Source organism: Antrostomus carolinensis, unplaced genomic scaffold (assembly GCF_000700745.2).
Source record: "Antrostomus carolinensis isolate BGI_N321 unplaced genomic scaffold, ASM70074v2 scaffold38864, whole genome shotgun sequence".
Taxonomy (NCBI): Eukaryota; Metazoa; Chordata; class Aves; order Caprimulgiformes; family Caprimulgidae; genus Antrostomus; species Antrostomus carolinensis.
Genome location: NW_010310841.1, coordinates 4,508 through 22,848, shown reverse-complemented (window position 1 = coordinate 22,848; position 18,341 = coordinate 4,508). Strand labels below are relative to the sequence as shown.

At 38.3% G+C, this 18,341-nt stretch overlaps 1 protein-coding gene across 1 annotated transcript; it reads right to left on the bottom strand.

The window, feature by feature from the left end:
- Positions 1–1,895: 1,895 nt before the first annotated feature.
- SELENOP (selenoprotein P) lies at positions 1,896–9,101 on the bottom strand. The gene is made up of 5 exons (XM_010166545.2): positions 8,848–9,101; positions 7,180–7,383; positions 5,170–5,382; positions 3,435–3,552; positions 1,896–2,549 (listed from the first exon to the last, which is right to left on the bottom strand). The coding sequence occupies exons 2-5, from the start codon at positions 7,368–7,370 to the stop codon at positions 1,896–1,898; spliced, it is 1,176 nt and encodes a 391-aa protein (XP_010164847.2). The 5' UTR covers positions 7,371–7,383; positions 8,848–9,101.
- Positions 9,102–18,341: the final 9,240 nt, after the last annotated feature.

The following is an 18,341-nucleotide window of genomic DNA, read 5'->3' as shown; positions in this document are numbered from 1 at the left end:
CGAAGTCATTTTCAGATGGTTCTGTCTTGCCACAAAGTATCTATCGAAGGGTAGGTGCTTTAATAGCCTGTAGTCTGCAGATACGAAATGGTGTCACAGCCAGTTTGAAACAGCAGTTCCCTGGGGTTTTACCGTGTTTGCTCTGCAACAAAACTTTGGGGATGGGGGGGCAGCTTCATGCCTTATGGGTCCATCTTACTCTCCCCACACATCCCTCTCATGGCTAGACAACTAATTTCAAATCTCTTTGCACTGATATAACTGGGGTTCAACGACAAAAGCCCACATATGCAGTAGTTTTAGTACAGAGTTGTTAACCTGGGAGCTTAAGATAGAACTGACATAAAAGACTGCAATATAAATTATATATGTGCATTGTTGTTTTTGTAGCCTAGAGATCTGGGAAGTCAACTTTGTAATTGATACAAAATACTGAGAAAAATAGTCTTATTAGAATATTTCTCATTAGTAACAGCATATTGTATTGGCACATAATTCTATGTGATGTTTAACAGTGAAGCCTTTGCTTGCATTTTTACAGAAGCTTCAGCATCTCCAAGAGGAGAAAAACAAGGAAATTGAAATTCTCCAAAACACCATAAGAGACTTAGAGCAACGTCTTAATAAAGGCCAAGACCTGCACTTCAAACGGAAGCGATTTTGAGTAAATGGCATTAAGTATTTCAGCAGTACATATAATGAGAAACAGAAACGGTGTATTTCAAACTGAGCACCTGAAAGTAAAAACAAGATGTGAAGAAATACAGAATATTTTTTATTGAAAACGCTCTTGTCAAATATTCCAAAGGCATGCATTCTGTGTATATTCATGGCTACTTCCTTGCTAATCAGCATTCACAATAAAAAGATTCAGGTTTCACAGGAGTAATAATTTCCCTATTAAACCATCATTAATTATGGTGTACACTTTCAAAGCAGTTTCCTTTCTTGCATGTTCTTTTCTTCATCCAGGAATCCTTCAAACAACTGTACTTTTACTTCAGCTCAGTTAATGAAAGGTTAGAAATGCTAAACTACAGACAGAGAACTTATACAAGTTTAACTTTAACCTTACTAATCAATACAGTTTTATCAAATTCAGCACTGTTATAAAGATAAGCATTAAACCAAGATTAAATTTATTCTGCCCCTCCCTCTTTTTTGATACTGATTCTGCATGAAGAGTTCTTAACATTGCTTCTCACTTAACGATTTACTGGGATTTTACAAGCTGTAGAAGTATGTATTAATGGACCCTGATACCACATCTAAGCCACAAAAGTTAAGCATATAAATCTATTACTTTAAAAATGTTATTACTGCTTGTATCTTACATTTGAGACAAGAAGTTATTTTGGCACGTTGCCTAGGAATAAGCTTTTCGTGTACAGAATTTGTATCCCCATGTTAGGAAGAAAAAAAAAACCAAAAACAAACAAAAAAACAACAAACCAACTTTTGAATATATTCCACCTTCTTAATAAAAATGATTAAAATATCTCTTTTGGTTATCTTCTATTCTTGATTGCAAAACATCAGATAGGAGCCCCTAGGTCATAGTTTATGCTCCTGTCCTCACAAATGCAAGCAGAATGTTAGAAGACAACAAGAAAGACAAATTAATCAAGAATGCAGACACCTTCCTGATGCAACTGAAAAACAAACTACAGGTAAATTAAATTCCTTTAAGAAATTTTTCACTGATGGAATTTGACAGGTATTGTGTAATTCTAAGACCACTGCTCTAGAAGTCTACTTTGTAATATTTCAAGTCTACACACCTGTTCTAGGATAATTTTTAATTGGGGGCAATAAAAACATTTAATCTGTTAAGTTTTCCACTCTCACAACTATATGAATTTAGATAACAGAACTCCTTTGCATTTTTAAGGTGCTTAGTTTGTTTTTCAGGCTCAGTTTCTTGCCTTTTCCTGTCACTCTCAGGTGTCACTAGTTTCACTGGTTCCTGCTGCTGGTGACTGTCAGGCAGCAGTGGGCAGACGTCACTGTCAAGATTCAGTGATGTCCTCTGCTGACAGCTGGCCGTGTCACCTGCAAGAATTTGGAAGTGCTCCACGACACTGTCAAGTGACAGAATTTCCTAGCTCTTCAAACAAAAGGTGTCGACAATGACAGCATCAGATACTAGAAGTTGAGTCTGATGCTGTCGGCCAGTTTCAAGTTAACTGGTTTTTACAACTGGTTTTCCCTTTTTTTCATTGCTTTCTATCTTGTGTAATTTCCACATTTTCTCTTGGAGGAACAGTGTCTACCTGCTCATGACTACCTGTCTGATTATGTCTGTTATAGCCAAAAACTCTATGACGCCGACCGCTGTGAGGATGATGTCTTTGAGTTTCAGAAGAAGCCTGATGGTTGCCATTTTTGGAACGATGACTGCCCTCGCGATGGTGGTGGTGGTGGTGGTGTCTGTGTCTGTGCAGGTTGTGGTGATGTGCATGTTGACCACTTGGTTTGGGTTCTACCTCTGCTAGCTCTTCATCTGCTTTTTTAGTGATGTTTTCACATACACCATCAATATCAGGTTCCTGCAAAACAGAAGCTTGCATTAAATACAGGGCATTCTATTTAATTAAACTAGTTGTAAAATATTAATGAACATTTTTGCAGAATCTGAAACCCGATTTTAAATTATTTGTGCTACTTTGCTAAAGAAAGATACAGATCTATCAAAAAGAACCTTGCTTTACGACACCAGTTTTAATGTAAACTTTCAGGAACTGTAATTCAGATAATCAAACAAAAAGTTCTGTTCTCCCAGGATCCCACAGCTGACCTGCCTGAGGCCTACAGTTAGCTGGAAAACTGCATGACGGGATCAAAAATAATTCTTCTCATTGAATGTTCATGACTATGCAGACTTCTTGACAATCCTTAACGTAGTTCTGATCTTTAGTTACACGTAAAACAAAGCTACCCTTCTTTTATAATGGTAACAATAATTTGCGAACTTGTATTATCACTTTTTCAAAGTAACTATTGTACACTGTGTTTAAATGTAAACTAAAAGGAAGAGTAATTAAAATCAATGTGGATTTGATTCCCAGGTTGTTTGGGTTTTTTTTTTTTAAATTACTATTTGTTTAAGTACCTACCTGTCCCCAGAAACTAGAGTAGCTAATTGCTCACTAGCTTTTTGTAATTCCAGAAACAGAATTAGCCTCCAAGACTGCATTTTGATTTCTGAAAAATATTTGCATTTCTATCAAGGGTAGAAATTCAGATAATCAGTCTATTATAAATTAGATCTAATTAACTTTGAAAAATGTTTAAAAGCTCTCAGTCAAGGCACATGAAATGTGTAAATTCTAAATCGTGTCTTTTTGGATTAATCTCACTGAAATAACTTTTTTTAAGTACCAGTCAAATCCAGTTTTATTTCCTAGTATATATAGAATGAAACAAGAAAATACCGTGTAAGAGCAGTTTCCACACTTGTTTTCACAGTATGCAATCTTAATAGACTCTTCTACATACTGGAAAGACAGGAAGGAATAGGGCAGACCCAGATGATACACCAGCCGGCCGCATCTGAGGAGAGAAGGAACTTTGCCGTTACATATACATAAACATACACCTAAAATTAAATATCATACCTCATTTTATTCACATCAGTCCACCCACGCTGTACGGTCCCAAGGAGAGTGTTTCTGCCCCAAGGAGTTTACAGGCAAAACCAGTATCTGCCGTATGAATATTTGCCCACTCGACTCCATCGGTCCGTAGTGTGCAGCACGATTTCTGGCTGATGTCGTAACTCTACTGGCAGAAGCCTCTCGTTGAATGGCATTTGGAGTAGGAACGGTACACTCACTGCAAACCCGTCTTGCTAACAAGAAGGGCTGTTTGCATAGTGGTACAAATTGCCCCAAGGTTGTTCCATCCTTATGGAGAATGTTTTTATGCAACATACATATATTTTGATTGGAATGTGCATCGTGGTGCACCTGCATTACTGATTTAGTGCGTGTGAGGGGATTTTGATGGTGCCTGTTTGAACCACATCTGTACTTGAGAGTTCTGGTATGCACTTGACTTCACAACTGGTACATTCAAAGGAGCTGGAGTCAGTGCAGGAGCTGTGCCCAAGGGCACCTTGTTAAGTGCCCCACCTGCAATGTCAACACACGGTCCTCCAGCCATAGCTCCCTACACATCTGCAGTGCACACCTAGGACCAGCAACAGGCAAAAACTTCATCGCCACTAACAGCACAAGAAAGACGTACATTCCTAGAACCAAAACAGATCGTGGCCAAAACAATTCACAGTGCAGGTGTAACCTACGTATCGACAGCACAGAACTGTCCAACCTTTCAAACGCCGCGGGGCAGGTGTCAGCTATGGGCCCCTCCATGCTCTACATACAGCTTTGTTCTGTTTGTCCATCACAGGATAGCAACCTTCCATGCTGAGGCTATTTGCTGTGGTAACATGCAGTCACTTTCTAAAGATTATTCCAGTGCTAGTTCCACCCCATAAGCCTAACAGCTAGTTCGTTTAATTTCATCATATTACCAAAAAAAAAAAAAAAAAAAAGTTAAGTAACTTTCTAATTCTTCATTAAACTTAATTATGCTTCTGTATGAATTGAAAATGTTCGTTACAGTAACATAATAGTAACTACGATGGGGATGCTAGAAGTGCAGGACTTGTTGAATAATTTCTATCACATCAAAACTGAAAAAACAGGACTTCAATTAAAGAGTTACTAGCAGTTATCAAAAAAGTATTTTATTTCAAAGTTTTAAGTTTCACCTAAAGACTAATTTTTCCATTTTAAACAACCCCGGTCAGAACGTTTTCATGAGAACTCAGATGGCTTTTCTCATTTATATTCTGCTTTCACATGCATGGATGTAATGAAATTGTCTGAAAATAAAAACGGTCTAAGACCAGAATCATGCTATCAAATTCTACACTCAGTTATATTAATCTAAATCCACAGTAATTACAACGAAAAATTTATTTATCCCAAACTGACAATCAAAAGCAGCCTTTTCTTTGGTAGCTTCTTTTTCCCAGTAAATATAAGTGCTTTACTTAGTGCAATTTAGAAGTTGATTATGATGTCTTTATTGTGAAGTAATCAGGTTATTTGCAAATCAATAACATTACAGAGATTCCTGGGTTCCCCTCTAAACACAGACCTGTCATAGATGAGGAAGTCATCTTTGTTTCCATTTAAGGTAGTCCAGACATCAGCTTGCTGTTCATCTTGCTGGTAGACAGCAATATAGTCTGAAACGCTTTCTTTCAGTAGGTGAAATTTCCTTTGGGAAGAAGTTCCCTGATGGTTGACAACCACATACGAGATATTGACCAGTCCTTCATTCTCTAACTTCACTCGCAGGTCTTCCAATCTAGTGGATAATGTAAAGAAGCAAGACCATAAATCATTAGAGAATCACAAGGTTTGCCATGTTCAACAAAAGTTAATATGCTCCATTTTGCTTTTATTATAGTGAATGTCATTTTTTACCAGTTTTTTTAAGTTTTCCCAACAACTGAACACTATTAAAACATTCTTGCCATTTGCCATGACTATCAACTATTCTGTCACCAGACCAGACTTTACAATAGCTAATATGCCGTGGGTCCTGTCCTCGTGAGCAGAACGTAGGACTAAGGAAAGCAGACATCTGCTTGCAGACTGAATTCAGTGTTATTTTTACTTCAGTTCTTTCATGCTCTTCATGGTCTAACACAGTTAATCTGACGTCTTTATTTAAATGCTGAGGTTTTGGTCACATAGTTGGTTAAAGAATATATACCATAAATACAGCAGACTGGTGAATAATAAAAAAAGTAAAGCTGCAGTAAAAGGCTGATAGCTCTCCAACTCATCTTGGCACAGCTATTTTCTATAATAGCCAGAAAAGGGATATTACAGCAACTGGGACCAAAGGATGGCTACAGAACGTGTGCATGACCTGTCTGGCTGTTATTAGTCTTTCCCTTTGATGCCCCATCACAAAATCTTTCTTTGCTCCATAGTACAGAAAGCTGCTCTCTTGCTGTACAATGTGGTTTGTTGGTGTTTTTCCTTTTCATTTGTATCTTTCCTATTGAACTGCTCTAGAAAACTCTTCTATTCTTTTCAGTTTTGCAAAAGAGTCTAGAACTTGAAAGACTGTTTAAAATCTTTCCAAAACATACAGAATCAAACCCACCTACCCTGAAAGCCAGCCACAAAACCCACTCTTGACTTTGACAGAACCTGAGATTTACCGTCACTTTTTCAACTCTAGTTCTTAGAAAACATGCAAAGACTACTACAGTATGGCATTATGCAGACTACAGGGGGAAACTAAGATGTTATTACAGTGATTAAAATCAAGCTCTGAAATCAGTACTGTGAATTTTTAAACCAAAATTATTTCACAACCACTAAATGAATCCAAGATAAAGGCTGTATGCAATCACTGTTTGGGTTAGCTCAAAATTATTTTCTTGCTGCTGTTACTGTCATGATACCTGACTATTTGCACAGAAGCAGGTTCTAGAAACCAGAGCACCAATGTCCCAGGCCTTGTATGAAAATAAACCACTGATGATCGATGCCCTTAAATGCTTCATCTATTTCTCAAAATGCCAGTCTTTACCTTATCTTCTGGAATTATTTTTTTTTTTCATATGTAGGACCTCTGAAGAGGGGCTGGGAAAGCACATTAAAAGCACATGTTTTGATTTGCCTTTTCCCCTACAGACCTTACATAAGAAATGAGTGATCAGGGACCTCTCAGGTGTTCTAGCTATGTCAGAATTACAATGTTTCTTGGCTTCAGCATCTTTGCTACGTTAATCATCTGTTGCTAACTGAAACATAGTCTTGAGGAACTGTTTATGTGGTGTTTTTCTATGGTTTGGGTTTCATTAATCACAGAATCACAGAGTTGACCATACTTTTACGTTGTAAATACCATCTGGAGAAGAAATCTGTCAGTCATTACTAAATCAAGAGATGAAGAATCTGAGCCACTGGCACAGAATGCTCCTGCCGAGATTAATGCAGTCACCAGTTGCTTGGATGGTGGCACCTGAGGAAAGTAGATTTCGCTGAGGGCATCTGTAGTTGGGCAGATGTGTTATCCTTAGATGGCATTAAAAAAATTGACCAGTCATGTTTTCCAAAAGCTGTGAAAGAGATTTACGCTTACCTGGAAGCCTGCAGCAGGCACAAGTATCAGCTAGCCTGGAGGAGGGCCACCACTGTCACTGAGCCCTTGGAGTTCAGCATTGGGTTCTCCTCCCCAATGTGCCATTCTGGGGGCTCCTTGCAGTTCTGGATCTCTGTCCCTCCTCCTGGGAGGAGACAGAGAGCCAGAACTAGCCCCAGCCCTGCCCACATGGCTGGGCTTTATCTGAAAAGAGAGAAAATATAAACAAAATTAGATCAATTCTTAAACAAAGTTCAGACTCTGAAATTCCCCTAACAAAACACAGCAGGATATTGGCTCCATTTGTTTTTGTTTTCTTTTGTTTCTGTAAGAAACAAAAGGGAAACTGTAAGAATAAATTTGAGCAACTTTGCTGCTTGATTATATTTCCTTCATTTTAGAGCAGAGTTCCCCTATAATAAATAGGCAGTATTTTTGTTGTTGTTGTTGTATGTAAACAGCTGAAAAGTAAGTATTCAGAATAACTGGATTTTCTTTTAATGCTACTAATCAGACTACATTGTTCCTTCCTCTCTATAATTTCTTGACTGTTTTTAATCCTGCAGTGATTTTAAAGTGAACTTATTTCTTGTGTTTTGAAATCAATTGTGCTGAGCCAGTTTACACCAGTAAGAATCTAGACTGGTTCACTCCAGATTCCAGAGTAAATCCACTGACTTAAAAAGTCCTAACACAAATAGAGTATTTTGGTACATAGCAAGTATTACAGAACCTGGCAGAAACGAAAAAAAAAAAAAGACTTAAAAGATTTTTACAAGTCAGTCTGTAGTATTTGGATGCCATTGAGAAAAATCTCTGAAGAACACAGGCACTAGAAGCAATTTTGCAAAAACAGGAAATGAAAACTGAGTTTCAGGATTCTTCAGATCTTACAAAATCTCCTACCCATACTTAGTCCATTTAATGTTTGTGAAAATCAAAGCATACCAGAAATTCTGTAATTATCTTTTCCTTTTATTCCATTAACATAATATTTTTTGTTTAATATGTTCAGAAAACACCTATTATCAAGAAACATATAAAATTACAAAACTACTCCCCAACATGTCCTAGTTTGTGGAATTGTATATTTTCACCATTTGCATCACAGTCTGACAGCAAACACAGAATGTTTCGGAAACAATGAGTTCTGATAAATAACACACGTTCCATCAATCTCATTATATTATTTAAAAAATAATAATTAATTAATCTTTTAAAACAAGAGCCAGCTGCTGCAAAGCCCACATCATTTGTGAAATCCATCTGTCCCTAATGTTTCTTTCCTGCAGCTCTACCAAAAGCATGTTAGGTACATTATTTTTAAGATCAAACTGTGGTCCAATAGACACCAACAGTTTTTTACTCTTTCCACACATCTGGAAAGCTGCCTGCCTTTATAGGGATCCATTACAAACCCACAAAACTCCTATGATATCCCGAGGTCCTCCTATGCCTTTACAGAGGCGCAGCACCCAGCAACAGCTGTCTCGCCCCACACACCAGGCGGGAGCAATGTTCTGAATTAGACTTCTCTTTGCATTTCAACTATCTAGTTGGTTTCCAACGGAAATTTCCACAGCCAACCTTTTCAGCCAACGAAACAAGCAGACATTCCACCAAATCTTAAGTCATGAAGCTCTTTCATAGCTAAACCAGCACACTTACCCCTTCCTCCCCCCCTTCCTTGGCAAGCTCCGCTCGACGCTGCTGCGGAAGAAAACAGTGTGGGGAACAGGGCTGTGGTATTTATACGCCTCTTGTTTATCTCACTTTGCAGATACGGTTCAAAGTTCAGGGAGCTCTTTCTGAACGACCTTGCAAGCAAAGCAAACCCCTTTAGCAAAAGTAGCCAAACTATTTCTCCATTAACTAAATCCAGGTGGAAACCATTTATTGTGTAGAGTGGAAAGGTATTTTTAATATAATGCTTTTGAATATGAGGTTATGCAATTTGTCCGTCACCCCAGTCAGCTGGAGGTAGTGGTACAGTCAGAGGAGGGGGGTGGGCCAAAGAGTCATTATTTTCTGAACACAGTGGTAACCACAGTGAGAGGGGGAAGGAACTGCTCTGTTTATAAAAATGCTGAGCCATCAGGTTTTTCCCTCATATGCTTTATCTGATATTGCCTTAGAGAATGGTGTACCCTGTCTGAGGGCACATGCAGTACAGAGCTCCCTTTGCCCAGCTGCTCTTCATTCTGACACTCAGCTTTAAGATTTATTTCTGTAGAACCTGACAGTTTATTAACTTCTGTTGAAGGTTACAGCCCAGATCTTCAGCCATTTAAATCAATCTAGCTGCACAAAAGCCACAAAGCCCTACCAGCTAGCAACAGACACTTAACTCTCTGCATTGTTCTGTTATGTTTTCTTAGCACCATGATCGCTGAGGTACCTGTGGGCATTCAGATTAAACTGTTTCCATACTCTCTTTCCTCAGTGAGAGAATTGTTTATCCATGGCGTGTTTTATTTTAACAGCAGTTTGCTCCATTTTGATTTCCTTCAGTGTACATGTTATGTGTGTTTATGGAGAAATAAATGTTTAAAAACTTCCTATGCCCTCAGAGTTTAAGGTGTTGAGGTTTATATTACCTAGTTCTATGGCCTGACACTCAGTCTCCTGCACAGATGACCTTTATGCTTCTGGTTGGGTGTGAGAAGTGGAACTGTTGACCTTGGGGTTTATCCTGTAGAAGTTCTATGCCCAAGGCAGTGGAAAAAAGGACAAAGTTTTGAAGTTTTATTCAATAGTCTTGGAGGACAAGTTGCAGAAACCAGACAGACATAAATACTGTGACTGATACATTTTTTTAAAAGGTGGAATGTGCTCACATTCCTTATATTGTTAGGGAAACACATCCTTGTAGTTTTTGACAAGTTGTGACCAAGCCCTCATAACTGTGATGATGTCCTTTACCATTCTGAATGATAGATTATTTGCTGGGTCTCCTGCCTCAGGATAGGGTGTTGATTTTCAGTGCTAATGAAGACCTGCAAGGTTGGCTGGAAGTAAATATTTGATATGCATCGTCTCTGTCAATTCCTAAATAAGCACTAAAGCAGCCAAAAAGAAATAAAGCAGGTACAGATCTATTAATAGGAAGAGGAATAAAATGCAGCCCAGTAGTGATTGATAATTAGTCTCTTGACAATTAATGCAACACAGGTGGAGATACTATCAAATAAAGAGCAAAACTCCAAAATTCCATTACCATTTCTTTTTCAGCTTTGTAGAGAGGGATGTGCACAAGGCTTGATGAGCAAGTGCTGGGGCTATAAGCTACAGGTAAAACTACTGAGAGCTGCTGACACTAGCAGCTCACAAGTACTGAAGAATAAAGGGCTCAGGCAGAGTAAACTGAGCTGAAGCAGCTCACTTATAAAACAGCTGCCTTGCTGTGGAAAGCACATTGAGGAAGGAAATGTACAGTTGTCACTACAGAAAAGTTAGTATTTCCTCCCATACAGTGTGCAGAGGCACCTGCAGACTTTCAGTTCCCTTAGAGAGAGATGAGAAACAGCTGTTGTTAGCAATTATCAAGGTGCCAATAAATACCGTTTATTACTTATTATTATATTACATTATATTTATTGCACATATTAAGAAGAGCTTAACTACATTCATAGTGATAAGCCATAAGCATCTTGCTTTATAACCTTATCTGAGATCATTGTTCTGCCTCGAGATTTATTGAGGAAAAAAGTTCCTCTGTCTTAAAGCAAGTGATAGGCAATATTATAATGTTGGCTGTGCATTTAGATAGATCGAATTCAGTTGTTTTAGAAAGGTATAAGCCCTAAATGTGTTTAAAACTTCGGTCAGAAGCATTAGCCTTTCTGAGTTGAAAAAATCCACTTCCACATTTTTTTTACAAACAGTGGAATAAAGATGTTAATAACTGTTAAATTTACAATCTCAGAGTCCGTTCATTCCATTTCTCATATTAATCCCCCTTGAATTTGTAGGTAGGGTCCTGTAACCCTTTGTCCATGGCGTCTAAAGAAATAATTGTCTTAAATTTTAATTTTGCTTTCCACTGCAAGTATTTTCTTAATTGTTGAGTATGTTCCAATCTCACTGCAGGAGGCAGTTATGAACTCTAATTTGGACAAGTCTTCAGTTTCAAACAATAATTTTTATAATTATCATCCTATTTCTACTCACTTTCTTTCTTACTTGGGGGGAATAATGGTCCTGGTGGAAGTAACAGCTCCCTTCCCCTCTTATTGAACATAAACAGTCCCCTTTTTTGACATGTTTCAAACTTTTCAAAGCATCAGAGCACAGAAATACCAGTGTCTTTGGAAATGAAATGATGTTTGTTATTTCTTTTATCTAGATTGGTAATGCATAAATTTCTTTTAAAAATATCAAATAGACATGGAATTAGGAGGCTGTCAGTAATTATATTCTGGTTAAGTCTGCTGTAGTGATTTGCAACTTGTGCAAATAATGAGAGGACAGAGGCAGAACATGGATCCAGCACGAATTCTATTGTGAGACCTTAGGACTTCAGTGTCTGTTTTGCTCTTGTGACAGAAGGATGTCACAAACAGGGAATTCAAAGTCCACTGGCAGATCATAAGTCTCTACTGATTCTTCTCATGTCTTCTCATTTTATAACAGTGGATTCATGCCAACTCAGTAGAGTCACTCCTACTTTATAGTGGAAAAACTTGCAACAAAAACAGGCTGTTGAGGTTTACTTAATGCTTAAATAAACAGATTTCCATTTGTTTATGAGGCTTTAAATGATTGGTTAAATGCTGTAAATAAAGCCTAATTTAAGTGAAGGCTAAGAAGATATATTAAAGTAAATTCAGCAAAATAATTAGAACCACAAGTTCACGAGTTAAAGTAACTCCAGAAAGAAGGAGGGTGGTGCAATATTGGTCTCGTGCTCCTCTCATGTGAGATCCAGAGCAGAGAAAGATAACTAAATGCATACTTCTCAGAATTCAAAGGAAGCAACAAAAGCTGACATCCTCTGATAGAGGCCTGGAGACTGTTTCAGTGAACAAAGGAATAGCTGATGCATGTAATCATCTACTCAAAAACAAAAGGAGACTTAAAGGAGCTCTGATCTAGTACATAAATGTTTTATTTTTCTGTTTGGAAATGCCATTATAATAATAATAAACCGTCTTTCTCTCTTGAGAACCTGAATCTATCTGGAGCACGCTGTAATTAGCAAGGAAAATCTTTTTTTATCAGATGTGCCCTAAGTCATAATCATTGTATAGATTACAAATGGAAACCTACCCTCTTTCCTGAACACCTATATGTATTCTGAGTTCCTTGTTGACTCTGTTTACTTTCTGCATTTATCCTGCAATAATTCCATCAGCCTGCAAGTTCCCCATGTCACCCCCGTGGGCCTAAGACCAATTGGTTCCCTTATCACGTAACGGAAGGACAAATTACAGGACGATGCCCAAGTGGTTAAGAAGATCATAGCTGTACAACATCTTCTGTACTTTTGTATTTGTCAGTGTATTTAGTAATACTTGGCAGTTCTGTCATCTACAGAGAAAACCGAAAATTCCTTCAGTTTGCTGTGACTCTGCGTAGGTTCCTGCTGGGGATAGCATACCAGGAAGAAGCAAATGTAATGATGCAATGCCCAAGGCAGGATATCTGTACAGATCTCCTATATGGATCTGTTATTCCACACAATGATCAGTGATCCCTCCTTACAGAGGAAGGGTGCAGTTGCACCAGGAATTTGGCGGGCAACTTCAGGCTTTCCAGTACTGTGCACTGAGTCAACGCATACCTAAAGCGATTAAGGACCTGGACCAATGAATACAAAGACAGTTAAACAAAAACCTTGATTTTTCTGTATTCAGACAATTCACATTAAAACATCAGGTCTTCAGGAGGGTGTAACTGTAATCATAACTTCAGAAGTATCATCAGCAATACATATAATTCCCATTAAAGTCTTTATACCAAGTAATTCTCCTTAGGAGATGTGGAGGAAAATGATTCACCAGCTAAACCCACAGCAGTTCATTTCAGGTGACTTTAAAGGCTTCCCACCAGAAATACCTGTACAAGCAAGCTCTTGTTAATGATTTATAACAAGTCGTCCAAGCATAGTCCACTGCACTGAACTCTAGCCAGCGAATGGAAGTTACAGGACAGCACAGTACCTGGGATTCAGTGACAATATACAGTGAACCTTACAGGAATTTCAAGTCTGTTCTTTATTTATCTGTTGTAAAATACATGAAAACTGAAGTGAAAACTGGGTCCAGCTAATGAATAAGAGAGATTTGTATGAAAATGTTCTCTTTCAAGAGCTGTTGAACTGTGATTAAAAAATGGATTACATATTTTTGGTTAAATTTATTTTTGTGGCTCTATGTTGCTGTATCTTTGAGAGTACAGCAGTGGCTGCAAACATCATGGTCTGCAAGAGATGTTATGAGAGCTTCAGGATAGATTCAGATAGCTCAGTGCAAGGTGGAGATTGTTTTACATGACATGGAGTCTGACAAACTGAAATACTTGTGGCTCCAAACACATGATACTGAAGGTTGATGGTTGATAATACTTCTTTTCAGGTAGCATAGTCCTGGAATGCTGAACTGTGAAAAAAATCTTGTGTGCCCTTCTGTCCTGGTTTTTAGCTGAAATAGAGATGGGTTTCTTTCTCAGTAGCTAGAATTGTGTTGTATTTTGCTTCCAGCCTGGGACTGACTGTGAGAGAGACACTGATAATGTACCAATGTTTATATTTTTGTCACTGGAAGTGAAGGACTTTGTGTTCTGTTAGTCCACAAGCACAAGATTTAAGGGGGGAGAAGAATATTTAAATTAATAAACTTAGTTGACAGTTAGATATGCCACTGTGGTATTCCATATTATATCACATCATGTCCAGTATATTAGTGAGGGGCTCTTCCTCTTTTAGCTCTCTCTGGCTTTTATCTCGGGCTCTCGCTCTTCCAGGATTGCAGTTTCGGTTCGGGATTGTCGCTCCTCTGGGATCGTTATCTGGGAACAGGCCAGGCTCGGTCAGGAGCGGGGTGCGCTGTAGCACTGGGTGTCATTCACTTGCATATTTTGTTACTGTTATCATTATCTTTACTATTTTAATATTAGTATTATTTTAAGTTTTCTCTCTATTGTTAAACTGTTCTTATCTCAACCTACAAGCCTCCTTATCCTTGCCCCCAATCCTCTCCCCTATCCCTTGGGGGTGGGGGGGAGGTGGGTGAATGGCTGTGTTGGCTGCTAGCCAAGGGCTAGCCCAGTGAAACTATCACACCTTCTTAGGGCAAGAGTAAGTGAATGTGCCACCAGCATCAGTAATGAAGGTATAACTAGCTAAATTAACTATTTTTTGCTGTTCTGTCCATGTTGGAAATTCAAAAGCAGCTGCCATTTCAGCATCAAAGGACTCTGAGTAGCAAACTGTTGATGAACTGCTGAAAAAATTTTCAGATTAAATACAAAAGTAGATCAGTCTAAGTGACAGTTTTCACTTAACAAAATATACTTTGCTGCTGCAGCACAGAGAAAGCTGAGGTTGATAGCCACCTACTCCCACCATGAGTAAAAGCTATTTTCACAAAAAAGGGTCTTCCTAGTAACATAATGAACTCCAAACTTAAGTACCGCATGTGGTCTCTGTAGATAAAGAAATACTGTAAAGCAAGACTGACCTTCTGAGGAGTGGGGGAAGAACCGAACTGTTTATTTAATGTGTTTTATATAAAAACAGAGGGAGAGCTGTGCTGGTATATCGGCCTGCAACAATCAAATCCTGAACTGACTGACTGCCTCCTGTTTTTTGAATGCTGACAACAGTCTGGAAGAGTCATATCTTTATCTAATTTATATCATGAAATGTAATATGATCTGCGAGGAGGACTTACAGCAGTTATCTTACAGTAACATCTTTCCTGTTGTTGTCAGTGCCATTATTTAAGGAGTCGGCAATAGTGACTAGCATTCAGCCCCTGCCTCGATCTGATTTCTCTTAACAAACCAGTACTGGTTTACAAGTTGTGCCTTCAGCAGACAGTACTTTGTCAAATGCTCAGCAGCTACAGTTATTGATGTATAGCTACTTGGTATCTGCAAACCACACTCAGGAGGTAATGGATATGCCTATAGTCAGCTGGCAAACTGCACACCTTCTGGATGTGCTAAATGCTTATTGATTTAATAGACTGGAATAGCTTTAATACTAGAGTATATAATGTAGCTGTCATAAATTCATACTAACTGGTGAAAAAAAAAAAAAAGATAGAAACACTATAGCTTCAGATTTCCAAGTATTTTCTATTCCTCTGAAGAGTTCACACGTTTCTTTTTGTGTGTTTTGGATGAAATACATGTAACAGAACTCCCCAAACAATGGACCAGCAAAGATTGGAGACAATCGATTGTATCTGACAAACTTATTAGCGCTACCTTGACACTAGCAGTCTTCCTATTTTTCCCACAGCTTTGGTCTCCCAGGTTTTGGCTGGTTGAGGTGAAAGTCAAAATCAGACTAGAAGAACTGTAATAGCATTCCAAAATAAAGGGTGCAGAATGCAACAGAGAGGAAGTAACTCAGTGTTTGAAAGGAAAATAGGTGATACAATGACATTTTTTCTGAGAACACCTTTGAAAGTCACCTGCATAAACCATCACACTACTCCAAATCACTGCAAATAGCAAAGACATGAAAAAATCTGCCCTGCAAAATTCAAGAAGCCACTATTGGTTGCTTCTGTGAAATTGCTGTTATTTCATGTTTTCACATGTGTTCGGATGAACTTCTTGGCCTGTCTGAGAATTCACCCTGAACAGGCCTTATATTATGTTTTATAATTACAGATAATAGCAGCAATACCCACTTTAGAGTCTCCTCATCCCTTCTAAAAGCACTGGCTCAACTTGTGGAACTTGAAGAGTGAGTCCTAGGCCTGACAAAAAACAGTAATCACCCCATGCCTCAAAACCTCTCCAGTCAATAGAGGTTTATATGGCTGCTCATTTATAAAGACTCTTGTAGACCTACAGAACAGATGAGTCCCAGGCTGGCGTTTTACTTTCGTAAGTCCTCATTCTCTAGCTGACCTCTATGTTCATTTTTTAATGGCTGTCTCTTGGCAGGAAGATGTGTTCAAAATATTACTCATGCATATGCCTTGTACCATTTACTAGTTATTATTTACCTATCAGGCATATAACAGGTTTAAGAATTGGTGGTATCCCCAGTAAAGCCCAGAATCAATGTCTCATAGTGGAACAGCTGAGCAGCTCCCACACCTGTCTTTGACCATCAGCGTTTTATTCAGCCCTCTAAACTGCAAGCTGAATTTCTCTGAACTTTTTCTTGTCAGCAAAAAAATAAAAAAAGAAAAAAAAAGTAGTGATTTGTGCTGATCTTGCATCACGGTCATTGCCAGATTTCCTGTAAAAGCTGAATAAGAGGAAATAAAATATTAATGTGAAGTGAAAAAAACTTCTAGCACTTTGAAAAACACAACAATAAAGCTGCAGGACATTCTCTCCAACACAGCTACCAGGCATTCAGAAGGAGAGACAGACCAGAAAACTGAATGTGTAAGTGATCCCATGACTGCAGTAACAGTAATAATTAACAATAGATGCTTTTAAATTATACTCCCCTTTTCCGAAAGACTTAATGATGTCTTGCTTGTAAAAGTTTTAAGTTAATGATAAATTTTTTTGTGGATTCAACACAGACATGTGCCTAAAGTAAGTTACAAAATATATAACTAAAAGATCATGCGGGATTTCAGATAACTACTTGTCCTGAAGCCACATGTAGGACTTTGTTCTCCATTGTTCAGGCAATTCACTGTGCAGTCAGCAGCTCAGGCACTGAGGCTCACAGCATGGATCGTGCATGAGGTTGGTCTTAAGAACTTAAATGACAGAACAGACAGAGGCCAGGTGCTCTTTCAGTAGCACGTGTGCTTTGGTAGCTGCTCCATCTGTATGTCTGCAAAGGGAGCATGTTAGTTGCTGTTTTAATCAGCAGAGTTAGAGTCAATGTGCCAGCCACATAGCACATGTGGTCTTGCATGGACAGAAGATGCACTTGATGGATGGAAGGCTGTGCCAGAAAGGAAAAAGTTCCTGAAGGAAAAAAATCTTCCCCTAGATACTGGGAAGAATTATTTCTAGGTTGCCCAACTTTCCAACCTTTTATTGCTCTTAATATTATCTTAATTGCATGTGGAACATTTCCCCGATTGTCTCCAGGTTCTGAAGTAAACTTTCTTCTATAGTGAACATTTTATGAACCTATCAGTCAGACCTAATTTCTCCTACTGATAATACGGTCCATAGGTCCACAGTTTTCTAGGGATATTACATGGCCCAAAAGGAGGAGTAATCTAAAATTACCTGTTAATGTTTCTGCACGTATAATACATAGAACTGCAGCACTGATGGTGGCCTGGTCAAAACATTTTCTGACAGTTTAGCTTTAATCCTGTCTAGACTCTGTAAATTTGCATGGATTATTAAAGAGAGAGAGAAAAATCATATTTCATGTCCCGATGCGCTATGTTCACAGTTGGTTATTAAAGAAACCCACAAAACAAAAACATTTTTGCAAATCAAGTTACAGAAGATTTGCTTGTGAGAATCTGGGTTAACTCTGAAGATGTAATATCTACATATACGAAATCTTTAGAAACAGTGTGTATGTACATTATTTCTACTCATGATGCACAATGCATACCCATACAAAAATGGCATGGTATGTGTTTATTTTAAAAATTAACACAGGTAACTTTTTAACAGAGGTTTTCCTTAAGATGTTTCCCAGACAAGTGGTGAGCTAGCCAAGGCCTGCTGAATTTATATTGGGAGCTGGACTAGATGATCCTTAAAGGACCCTCCCAGCCCAACCCATTATATGATTCTACATTCTGGGATAAAAGGAAAAAATAGCAAAGTACTTAACACCTACTGTTTTTAAGCACTAAGCTACTATACAATTCTTTCATGCATGCTTGTCGTAATTCTGCAAAATCCAGATCACTATGGTTTATGAAACTGATTGATGCGACACTACGTTCTTAGACTTGCTTCTTCTTCCAGATATTTAAAATAATAGAAAAGAAAATACTTGTTAAGAACGCCAGAATTCAACCACCCTCTCTTGCAGTGTTCAT